The sequence below is a fragment of the Giraffa tippelskirchi genome, chromosome 4 (genome assembly GCF_054371585.1).
Source record: "Giraffa tippelskirchi isolate mGirTip1 chromosome 4, T2T-mGirTip1v1.2.pri, whole genome shotgun sequence".
Lineage (NCBI taxonomy): Eukaryota > Metazoa > Chordata > Mammalia > Artiodactyla > Giraffidae > Giraffa > Giraffa tippelskirchi.
In genome coordinates, this window is record NC_137278.1 from 117,284,805 (window position 1) to 117,297,094 (window position 12,290).

The window sequence follows — 12,290 nt, forward strand, 5'->3', positions numbered from 1 at the left end:
CACCTGTTTACAAAGCATTCTCCCAGGTCTAACCACCTTCACAGTATAATCAGGAAGTTCATCTTCACAACAGCCCTGTAATGCAAAATCATTCCCTCATTTATAAAACCACGACTCAGAAAGGCTGTGACCTGTCCAATCACAAAGCTGTGTTTTATGCAGCCAGACTAGAACCCATGAATATCTTTAGAGTCTACATCTAATATACTTTCACAAAAAATTTGCCGAGCATTATTTTTGCTGGAAAAGTTCTTAATTCAATAGGACCAGTTCTAAAACTAATTTTTAACGTACTCATTATTTACAAAATATAAACAATTATAAAAATTTAAATTATGAAAACATAAGCAAATATACTAGAAACTTAGAAGACATATCTCATAGTGTTGAAATACCAGGGATATTTGGATTGTAGGTAGAAGGAATTGTTATATCTATTTAACTTTTAAAATCATTTTCTTTCATTTAGCCTAAATATAATTTATACTAAATTTCAATTATATTATATTGCAAACAAAAAGGAAACATTATACTTTCTTTTAAACTCAAAGATCACCTAGTTCTAAAATGAATGTGACTGGCAAATATATTTCTTAGCTTTAGATATAATTTTACTTGAGTCAAGTTAAGTGAACGTATACATTTAATATCACTGTCTAGGTTGTTCAATTAAGGGAATCCTTGCATCAATGATAACAAATACAAGATCTTCTAAGAAAGAACGTATATCATTCCGTGACAATCCTGTACAACTCAGTGGTGGATGGGGAAGTGGCAAAAAGAAGATGAAAACTTCAAACTAATCGTTCAAGCTTCAGCATTCAAAGCATATGGCACGTGGCTTCAAGAGATCTGTGGCTCTCTGGTCCTGTTACCAACTGGATACAATGTTTTAGAGTACTGTATTTAATTTGTATTAATATACATATTTCACAATTCTGTTTCCTGATGGACTTCTCTTATTTTCCATCTGTAAAACAGAGTTTTGCTGCTGTTCATGTGTTCATGTGGGATGACTTCCAGAAGTGCATTCTTGAAATATTGTAATGGAATTTGCATATCCAATTTCTTTTTTATTTAAAATATTTATAACACATGTACTAGAGATGATTTTTGTTACCAATAATAAATTATAATACCATAAATATATCATAAGAAAATATAGCTATATTTTATTGGACCATTTATACTATTAATGGGTTATTAATACATTAATAAATTTTATTTGACTGTATTATTGGATATTTCAAACATAAATTGTTATATAAAATAATTCAGAATAGAAAATGAAAATAGATTTTTTGTTTTACTTTGTCATCTTAAATAGATTAGAGTTATGGTAAAAATATATATGTTCCATTTAAATTTAGATGACATAGATTTAAATATCAATTTAATGAATTGGATATTTTATCTGTAATGTTTCATTCTTATCATTTATTAAGGGTAAATGCTCATTCAAGTTCGTTAATATTCTTCTGATTCAAAAGTACTCTAAAATTTTTTTAAGTGCCATAAAATAATTATTGTTAAAAAATCTTTCCAATTTTTTAAACCGTGGCCTTATAATTTTATAATGTTAATATATTTTCTAAAATTGCAGATGAGTCTTATTAAATTATTACTATTGTGTGGTTAATATTCTGTGATATCTTAGCAAGTGGAATATGCAAAATGTTGCATTTACCTTTCATACCCCTTAGGATCTTTAACTCTCCTGAGTTTGGGGCTTTTTTCATGAAGCTAAATTCTCCAGTGACTTTTCAGTCTGTTGCTGTGTAATAGGATCCAGTGAACTTTTGGTTTGTTTTGCTGCTTTCCTTATTCTTTATTGAAATACTTCATTTTGAAATGGTTAACAGATTTAGAGATGCATTCATTTAGTTTGCATCCCTCATCTACTTTTGGAGCTCTATTGCATCTCAAGCCTGTAAATGTCTTTTAACTTGATTGAGATGGAAATGTTAATGAGCCTTGAGCTGTCAATTGATAAAGAAAACATAAATTCATATGTTGTGGCCTAGATTGAGGCTTTGGAAGTAAGCTCCATGTGTAGTTGTTTTGTGAACGATGTTATGTCATATTTTTACTAATAGCATCCACAAACCAACATAATGTAATGATGGAAAATATTTTATCTCAGCTTAATGTGAGCCCTGCAAGAGAAAACCACATTAAAGCTGATATTGATGGGGTTTTATGGTTCATATGTGCAATCAATAAAGTGGAAAGGCTGGTATGAGAAGTGAGATGCTTATGATTAAACTGCTTTAGAGCCTAAATAATTTAATCTCTAGTTTCCTTATTCTGTGATCTGTGTAATTATTTCATAATATTAATTTTGAGGAAGATGACGGGTGTTGATGCTCCTTAAATTTGTAGGTTATGACTGATTTATTTGTCAATAAAATAGTTTCCTAATTATGGAGTTATACTGGAAGTTCTTTGCAGCATCATTTATTGTGTCCAGCCCTAAAATGGTCATTGAAAAAATCTTTCAAAGTTAAAAATTATCTTTTTAACACTAATTCATTTGTGCTTATGATAATAGAAAAGGTAAATTTTAAAACAATAAATTTTAATTAATTTTTTCTAATTTTAAAAATTTAATAAAACCTGAAAATTAATCAAAAGAAGAGATACATTTTCTCCTATTTTCTTGATGAGATATTAAGACAAATATTTGTCTTTAAGATTTGGGAAGGTAGAAATATAAGCTTACATTGTCACTTCGTTGACTGAATTTTGAATTGACAGTAATGGACTTAGGAAATGCTACTATTCAAATGAACATCTCAAAATGGCATTGTGTTCTTTGCTGTAGCCTATGTTTTATGCCCAGCCCCAGTTCTCAATTCTCACCTTCCTACCTGGCTGCCTCCCTCAGTGCTATCACAGTCATAACCAATCACTTCTAATAAGAATGACAAAGCAAATCTCTGATCACAAAAAGGCTGATAGGATGTTTGGAGATTCCAGAATGTCTTAACAGGAAAGTTAATGATATTGGTTTATGGATCTTACTAGGTGCTGTGGGAAGCAATCCAAATCCTAATTTCTTATTGTGCTCATGTGTTAGTTAGTGTTACAACACTCACATATTTCCTACCAAGTGCAGTTTCCATCATTTTAGAGGCAAGAAAAATTTTCACCATCAAGATTTATGATTCTCATGACTATACTGCTGGCAAGTGACTATACTGGGGGCAAGCATACCAGGTATGCTTTAATTTAGGGTGAGAAGATCCTTGAACTTTCTATAGAGTATTGGCTGTCAAAGCTAAGTTTTAACTAATCACTAATAGGAGATGTAATCTTACTATTCTAGTATAGGATGAAATCCATTACCTACCATGATATTTTTGCCTACCCAGATGGAGCTGTTTTTACATTAATGTTTCTTTTTTTCAAGCTTGTGCCTTTGCCTAATTTATTTTTTTATCTTTTTTTAAATTTATTTATTTTAATTGGAGGCTAATTACAATATTGTAGTGGTTTGTGAGATTCAGAGAAAGCCTCTTTCCAGCAGATAAAGAACTATAATTCAAATCTATGCTGTCCAAAATGTTAGCCATTAAACCACATGTAGCTACAGAGTCCTCTTAATATGGTTAGTCTACATTGAGATATAAAATACACAGCAGATTTCAAACAGTATGAAAAAAGAATGCACAGTTGCCCTATAATTTTGTATTGACTATGTTAAAACAATAGTATTTTGGATTAAATATGTATTATTAAAATAATATCATTTGGTTTTAAAAATTGTTAATGGGAGTACTAAAAATGTTAAGTTACATGTGTATTTAACATTGCATTTCTATAAGTTACCACTGACCTAGAGGCTATCCTGTGAGGTAAGTGTGAGTTGCTCAGTCATGTCGGACTCTGCAACTCCATTGACTGTAGCCCACCAGGTTCTTCTGTCCATGGAATTCTCCAGGCAAGAATACTGGAGTGGGTAACCATTCCCTTCTCCAGGGGACCTTCCCGACTCAGGGATCGAACTAGAGTCTCCTGCAGTGCAGGCAGATTCTTTACCATATGAGCCACCAGGGAATCCCTCTATGAGATAACTTAGGTACAATGTATTGCTGCAGAAAATAATCGACAATAGATAAAAGACAGTATCTACAGGGCACTGTAAAAAAAAAAAAAACAAACCCTAGCTTATAAGAAAAGGAAACTTTGATTCTGCTAAACATAGTGAATATTATTAAATAAAAAAGAAGAATCCTCCACTGGAGTTCTAGATTTTAAGATGGCATCATTGCATTTAACTCTGCTTTATTTAACTCTCGTTTGGTATGTGTGTATGTTTGTTTATTTTAGTTTGATTTTAATAAGGGATGATCTTATAAAGTCAGGTTGAAGTCTTATGTTACTGGTGGTAAGAAATAGAATTTGCATCCACATTGTAGTCTATGTTGTATTGGGCTTTCCATATGCATTCAGTTCAGTTCAATTCAGTTCAGTTCCGTCACTCAGTCATGTCCAACTCTTTGTGACCCCATGAACCGCAGCACGCCAGGCCTCCCTGTCCATCACCAACTCCTGGAGTTTACCCAGATTCATGTCCATTGAGTCGGTGATGCCATCCAACCATCTCATCTTCTGTCATCCCCTTCTCCTCCTGCCCTCAATCTTTCCCAGCATCAGGGTCTTTTCCAATGAGTCAGCTCTTTGCATCAGGTGGCCAAAGTACTGGAGTTTCAGCTTCAACATCAATCCTTCCAATGAACATCCAGGACTGTATAGCTGTTAATTTTTCAAATGGTATGATTTGAAATGTGACAGAGATGAGATCTCTTAATGGGAGCCGTATTATACTTGGCATCGTATTATATTATAAACCCAGTTTTAAATCCTAAAACATAAAGGTTGTATAAATGAATAGAATGGATTTGAAAATAACAAATGTAGTGTGTTTATAATGCATGCTTTATGCAGTATAGTCTGACCACCAATATTCTTTTACTCCAAATATCATGCAATTCATGTACTGTTTCTAGGATCCAGAATTTTACCGAAGTCAAAAATTTACCGAGGTGAAAGGTTTCATGTGACTTTTCATTTATAATTTGTATCCCTGCCAGCACTTAAGGGCAAGAGTCCTCTGCAGTAGATCTGGAACGGCTACTAGTAGGAAGGGGTCACGAGGACTCTTTCAGCTCAGTGAGGAAGGGTTCAGAAAGCGGCAGGTAGGAGTGCCATAGCTGGCTACATCTGCTTTAGCACTGAGAGGTCAGAGTGAGGGCTTCTCTGGTGTTTGTCATCCCTGCTTTTGGATAATAGCTAACCAAGGCACTGCAGAAAGACAAATCCTTTCTATGAAGCTTTAGAGAAAAGTAAACCAATTGAATTAACATTACAAAATTTTGTTTTTACTATGAGTGTAACTTGCATAGCATCCCTACATTTTAGGAGGTCTTATTATAACCACTTTTATATCACAAGAGCAAAGGTGAGAAACCACTTCAAATCCATGCTTCCCTTATAAAGGCCTGAATACACCTACCTGTGGTAACCAGGTGAGTACATGTAAAAAATTTTTAATAAATTTATCATTGGAATTTCTAAAAAGTTATTTTCTCCTACAAAGGCCATAATAGAAACTTTCAAACTTGTTTTATAATTTTCATAGAATTGGTCTAGATCAGCATGTACAATACAAATATAATGTGAGCCACATATGTAATTTTAATGTTTCTAGTAGCCACATTACAAATGTAAAGAGAAATTGGTAAAATTAATATATTTTATTTAACTCATATGCAATACATTTTTTAAATTAAATGGAACTATAAGAACATTATCTTACAAGAGAAAACTTCAACTCTACCAGTCTCTAAAATTTCTTATCTTGGAGAAAAAAAATTTAAAAAGTATTAAAAACAAGACAATTCCTGATTAGATATCTATAAATGTATAACAATTAGTAATATTCAACTATATACATTCCAAGTCAAATAAATAAGTGTTAACTTTACTGTTTTGTTCTTTGACATGGATTTGAGATTTCCTCCCACAGTTATTCAAGATTTCTCTCCCCAAATTCATGTATCAACAGAAAATTACAAGAAGGCAGAAGATGTGGGTCTGTTTTTCATCTCTCTCTGCATCATTCAGATTTGGTCTAACTGTGGAGGTTCTATTAACTTCAAAATGAAACCATCATTTAGAATAAGTTAGTATAATATATAATACAAAGTAGGAAATCAGCACATCAATTTTGTTCTGCTCAGGACATATTTTGATATGACATATATGGAAGAAAGTGAGAACATGTTTTTTGGGTAATCCAACTGTCGTGTGTTCTAACCCACACTCTGATACATTACCTTGGACAAGCAGCAGACTCTTGCGTCTGTCTGCTTACCAGTAAATTAAAACTACAACTCATAGGATGCAGTGAGATCAAGTGACAAAGTAGATGAGAAGCCCCTGGCTCAATCCCTTGGGTATCACAAGCATTCAATAAATGGTGACTTGACACAGAAAAGCTTTCCAAACCAATCTTCCAAAGTTAAACCCCAAATTGGATCAATTCTGCATACTTTATTTAGGAAGTATTTCCATGAAATGACAAAATATTTTTAAAAGATCTTGAAAACCAACTTTTCAATATTTGCCTTGAGATAGAAGTGGAATTTAGTGCTCCAAATACATATCGGGCCTCCTCCAAAGAAAGTGTGCAGAACACTTTGGAAATGTAAAAGACATTGCTAATAGCATGTTATTTATTTACATGGACAAATAAAAAATATATTTTTAGAAAACAGGTGGAAATGTCAGCATACAACTCTGTAGGCAACTCTCTATACTCCAAAATAGACCCAGAAAATATTTCCACTACCAGGTCCCAAAGGGAATGCCAGGGAATTTGCTAGATTGGCTCACAGTTTCCTCTCCTCGCAATTCTCTACTTCCTATGCCTTCTCTTCAGAGGAAAATGTTGGCTCATTATCTCTTTAGGAAGACAAAGAAAAAAGATATCCATCCCTTGATTTTACTTCTTTCTAATTATTTATTCAATTTTTTAAAATTGAGAACAAAAACTTGTATCTCTTATTATCTTCACAAATACAAAATAATTTTAAAAGATGAGTACATCAGTAAACAACTCTATAAGAAACTTTCAGTTTTGTATCCTAAAGGGGATTGAAAATTATTTGGGGCATGGAATTCTCAAGTGAGAATGGACAGGGAAAGGGTGTTTACTTAACTGACCTTGAAAGATTAATTGATCTTGAGGAAAGCATTTTAGGATACAGTCTGAATAAAGACCTGGAGACAGCAGCAACATGTACAGGGAATGGACAGGGGAACAATTCAGGGACTGGACAGAACTGAAAGAAGCTGGTGACAGGGACAGGGCATTAGTGGGAAAGGGATTGGAAAGGAGCTTTGGATAAAGTACCTCGAGACCTGTCCAGTCTAGAGATTTTAGGTTACATGTGTGGTCTCTAGGTAGAAAGTTGCTATGTGATAGTTTTCAAAAATAGGAAGGTGTTAGTATTTTCTGATAATGTTATTACCAACAATTACTGGCTAATTTCAAAATAATAATAAACAGGATTAGGCAAATCCTTCCCAGGTAGAGTTAGTGGTAAAGAACCCACCTGCCAACTCAGGATATGTGAGAGATGCAGGTTTGATCCTGGGTCGGGAAGATCCCTGGAGAAGGAAATGGCAATCCACTCCTGTATTCTTGCCTGGAGAATCCCATGGACAGATGAGCCTGGCAGGCTACAGTCCATAGTATTGCAAAGGGTCAGACATGACTGAAGCGACTGAGCACAGGCAAAATACTAATTTTATTCAAATTCGAAACGATAAGAGTATGGTTGCCTATGACAAAGTCTCTGATTTATGGGTACACTGATTTTTTTTTCATTTTTTTAAAAATTCATGTTGAGTGGGAGAAAACTGAATGACTAAGAGGCTGTCTTTCAGAGTCTGTTGAGATTTGGTTTCACATATGCTGATACTTCTTAGATCTGAGTGAAGCTGCTTCCAAGTACAGCCACTGGCAGAACTCTTTGTAAACATTTTCCTCACAAGGATATTGCTGCACACAGTGACATCCTGAACAAGCTGCTCTACCCCCAGGGAATGAGTCCATGAGGCTCTCCGGAGCACCATTCTGAGTCCTCTAATCCCAGCAATGGCTGGAAAAAGCTAGAATTTCTAATATTTACGTGGAGTATATTAGAATCAAAGAATTGGAAGACCTCTGTCCTAGTCTGCTTGAATTGCTCTAACAGAATACCATAGACTGGGTGGCTTAAACAACAAATATTTCTCACAGTTCTCAAATCTTGAATTCAGAGATCAGTTCTTGGGGAGGTCCCTCTTCCTGGCTTACACTAGGCCATCTTCTTACCATGATCTCACATGGCAGGAGAGAGACCCATGGCTCTTCATCCCTTCAAAAGAGCATTAATCTCATCATGAAGGCTTCACTCTCATAACCAAATATAACTCTAATTATCTACAAAAGGCCCCACCTCCAAATGCATCATATTGGGGATTAATGTCTCAACATTATGAATTTGGGGAGGACACAAAGGTTCAGACCATAGCAGCCTCCTGGAGACCATATAGTTTAATTGATAAGAATTATATTTCTAATAACTTCAATATAGTCTTTTTTTTTTTTTCAAAACATGATTTACAATGGGAATATCTTAACAAGAAAAGCTGAGACCTTAACAGGTACTTCCATTTGTTTTAGGTAATACAAATTGATGGTTAATAACAGAGCTGGGAGGAGGATCCAAGTCTTCCAAGTCACAAAAATCTTGGAAAATTTGTTAGAGGAAATACCTGTGCTTACAGCCTAAATGAATAGTCATCTTGGGCAAGCACATTTACCTTGCACTAGTACGAACACCTCAGGACATAGAATCTTCATGGAGATTTGTTTCTGATATGTGACCCTTTCTCCTCTTTCTAGCTCTTAAATAGCCATAATTATATATTTCATTTTCTTAATTTAAATAATTGAATTTTCTGTTTTTTAAAATCAGTTTTTACTTCTTAGCACCATTAATTTATTTTTACTATGTCCATAAGATTTATTTGGTGTCCCTGGTGGCTCAGTGGTAAAGAACCTGTCTACCAGTGCAGGAGACTCAGGTTCGATCCCTGGGTCAGGAAGACCCTCTGGAGAAGGAAATGGCAACCCACTCCGGTATTCTTCCCTGAAGAATCCCATGGACAGAGGAGCCTGGTGGGCTACAGTCCATAGCGTCGCAAAGAGTCAGACACGCTGAGCAGCTAAACAACAAGAAAATTTTATTAAAAATGCTTAAAAATAAAAAATAAAATAAAAAATTTGTAAACATTTAAAAAAATATTAAAAATGCTTCCCCATTTTGAATTTTAAAAATCATAATAATAGTAAACATTCAGTGCCTATAATATGGCCAGGCATTGTCTCTAAATACTTTATATACATTAACTCCTTCTATATTTACTCCCCTCCTCTGACACAGGTACTACGCCTAGTTTCATGTTACAGAAGATGATACTAAATCTTAAATGGGTACATACCTTTCTCAGGATTACACTGTCAGCAGGTGTTGGACAGAGCTGGACCCAAATCATGGGTGAGTCTAGTTTGTACTTTGCAGTATTTTTGATGTTGTAAATAGACATGTCTATATATACATTATACTAGAAGCTGATAAAGTTATCTAGATAAGAAAAATACAAGCACACCAAAAGAATACTATGGTTATTTGACAGAAAACACCTGCTTTCTAAGTGTAGTCTTTAATTTTGTCTTGTAATTAAGGTAAAATATGATACAGAGTTATTTTTTCTTACAGAAAAAAGTAATCCTAAATTGGAACTTGGTAGTACAGGAATCTGTTGTGAAGTGATGCTAGTGTAGACATTAAGAGCATGATTTGGAAGCTTTGATTTGGGAGATACTTAGATAAGACAGATTTCTTTAACATCTCTTGTCCAGCAGCATGCAGCTTTGACCATCAGCCTGCTTTAGTCACAGAGAACTATCATTGTTTAAGAAAACAGTTTGCTTCTTACATAAAAACAAAACAAAACAAAAAACTGTTTTCTAACTGACCTTGACCCACTTAGTTCCACACTGGGGCTAAACTTAAATTTAATTACTCTTTTGTAGGTCTTAGCTAAAAAATCACTAACTCCTTTAGCAATTCTTTCCATAATATGGTTTCCAAATTCTCTTTGACTCATCCCCTGCACACTAGAAAAGCTCAAAATTGTTATTTTCTCTCAGTAAAAACAGTCTCCAGAGCAATGTTCTGTTCTCTAGATTTCTGCATAATAGAGTGTGTAGTGAGGACCTGATCTTCCTTCATATGTGACTGCTTCACTTTTATTAATGCAATATAAGCTAAATTTGTGGCTGCTACCTTAGCAACTGTTGTCACACTGTTGTCTCAAAATGTCTTCAGATCCTTAATCTATGGGCCCCTTATAATAAAGCTTTGCTGCCCTTCTCCTGTGTATATATATATTTTAAATCTTGATTTTGAATTTTATATTGATCTTCACTGATTTAATTTCACTATTCTACCTTCTCCAAACATATTTGCCTCCCAATTTTTCTTGTAATCTAAGACTTTAACTAGCCCTCCTAAGAAACTATACTTCATAAAATTTTGTAAATGAAATAAATATATGTGTTGATGAAAATATTGAATAGAATTAATGCCCACCTTGAATAGATAATACTTGAAGGCAATTTTTAAAAAATGCTTTACAAGATTCTTCAATGTTCACTTCTAGAGCCAAAAAGTTGCATGAGATACTTTAGAGAGGCTCTTACATCCTATGTGGTTTGCCTCCACTGTGATCCAGCATTTAAAGATGCCCTAAGAAGCTCATGAAACTCAAATAAAACATTGCCCACAGATCTATTTTATTTCATGAAAAATAAAAATTACATTAATTAAGTCTTTTTCCTTTATTTTGCCTAAGTTTATACTTCTTTTTAAACTCTAAGACAACATCCAGAGTTGATTAACATGAAAAAGGATACAAGATTAAAGGGCATTCTTATTAAACATAGAATAATCAGTTACTTAGATTTTCTTTAATTCAATTGAATTTTTGAGCAATTCTTACTGTAGCAAAGGAATGACTGCATCTCCTTCTCCCCAAAAGAAGGACATGTGAATCAAATACAGAGTAAAACAAATAATTTCATTAATGTTAACCTGAAATGAATTTATTGGAAATATGGGGGTTCCCTATAAGTGACTGCATTAAAGAGATTTCCCCTCACAATAGTTCCTTCTAAAACTAAAAGTCCTCCAGAACTCAGCTTATATACAAATACATATATATGTGTGTATATATGTATATATATATATATGTACAGACATATATATTTGGTATTGCCCAAATGGTTGAAATCTGACAAAGAATCTAATATAAATGAATTATTTGAGCCATTTTTTCCCCTTTCTTTTGCGGAACTTGAAAGAGAGTCGCCGAAGGATTTGGTAGAACCGCAGTAAATACTTTAACTGCTTCTTATATTTGAACGTCATTAATAAATTGTGCGTTCATGACGTTTTGTAAGAGCAAGCTGTGAGCCTAGGAAAGTGTTTAACTGGTCTGACTCGACAGCAAACGTCCTTGAGGGCGTCTGCCATGGGGAGCTAAGAAATGACGTAATCCGCTAAGGTCCAGGGAATTCCTTCTTAGTAGACTTCTTCCCAGGCTGCGGGGGCCACCCTGCTAGAGGTAGTGCGTCAGTTTAACAAAAAGGACTTTTTTTTTTTTTTTAATCCAGTAAAGGTTAAGAAATGTTTACTGCAAAGCAAGATCGTAAGAGAAGACCGGACCACTGCCTGGCATTGAACGCACCCGCTAGGAACCTCTTGCCATAAGGACGAAACCTGGCTTTCCCCCATGGCAGAGGGGCTCATTCCCCGTAGAAGGCAGGGAGAAGAGTGAGTGTAGGCGCCACTTCACACACTCAGGAGCATACGTTACTGTTAAAGAGAATGACACGCTTTCTGCTTCATCCCCTAAATCAGCAGCAGTTTGTGATATGGATTAATTCTGATTGCCAACTTGTGAAACAAAAAGTGCCCTGTCCTGACCAGGGGACGGTTGGATGATCTATTTGCCAACATCAATATTTGGATGGAAAGCTTAAAATATGTCGTTTTCCCAAGAGTTAGCCATTAAAGGAGGGAGAGCACCACTGATGAAATATTAGCAGCAAATCGGTTAACCACTAACTTCTTTCTGTAGTCGTGGAGGTTCTTTTTAAGTTTTCAGGA

General features: G+C 34.6%; 1 protein-coding gene across 6 annotated transcripts in view; it reads left to right on the plus strand.

Moving 5' to 3' along the window:
- Window positions 1–12,290, plus strand: part of LRRIQ1 (leucine rich repeats and IQ motif containing 1) — a 223,146-nt gene that overhangs the window by 206,553 nt on the left and 4,303 nt on the right. For 4 of the 6 annotated variants that reach the window (XR_014083637.1, XR_014083638.1, XM_081596133.1 and 1 more), the window contains one exon: window positions 9,501–9,614. Coding sequence is in view for 4 of the 6 variants with exons in the window: in XM_081596133.1 (XP_081452259.1) it covers window positions 9,501–9,614 (114 nt within the window). In the remaining 2 variants the exon portion in view is untranslated. Of the gene's footprint in view, window positions 1–660; window positions 2,425–9,500; window positions 9,615–12,290 lie in introns of those variants that run through there. The other 2 variants (XM_081596134.1, XM_081596136.1) reach the window with 1 other exon arrangement.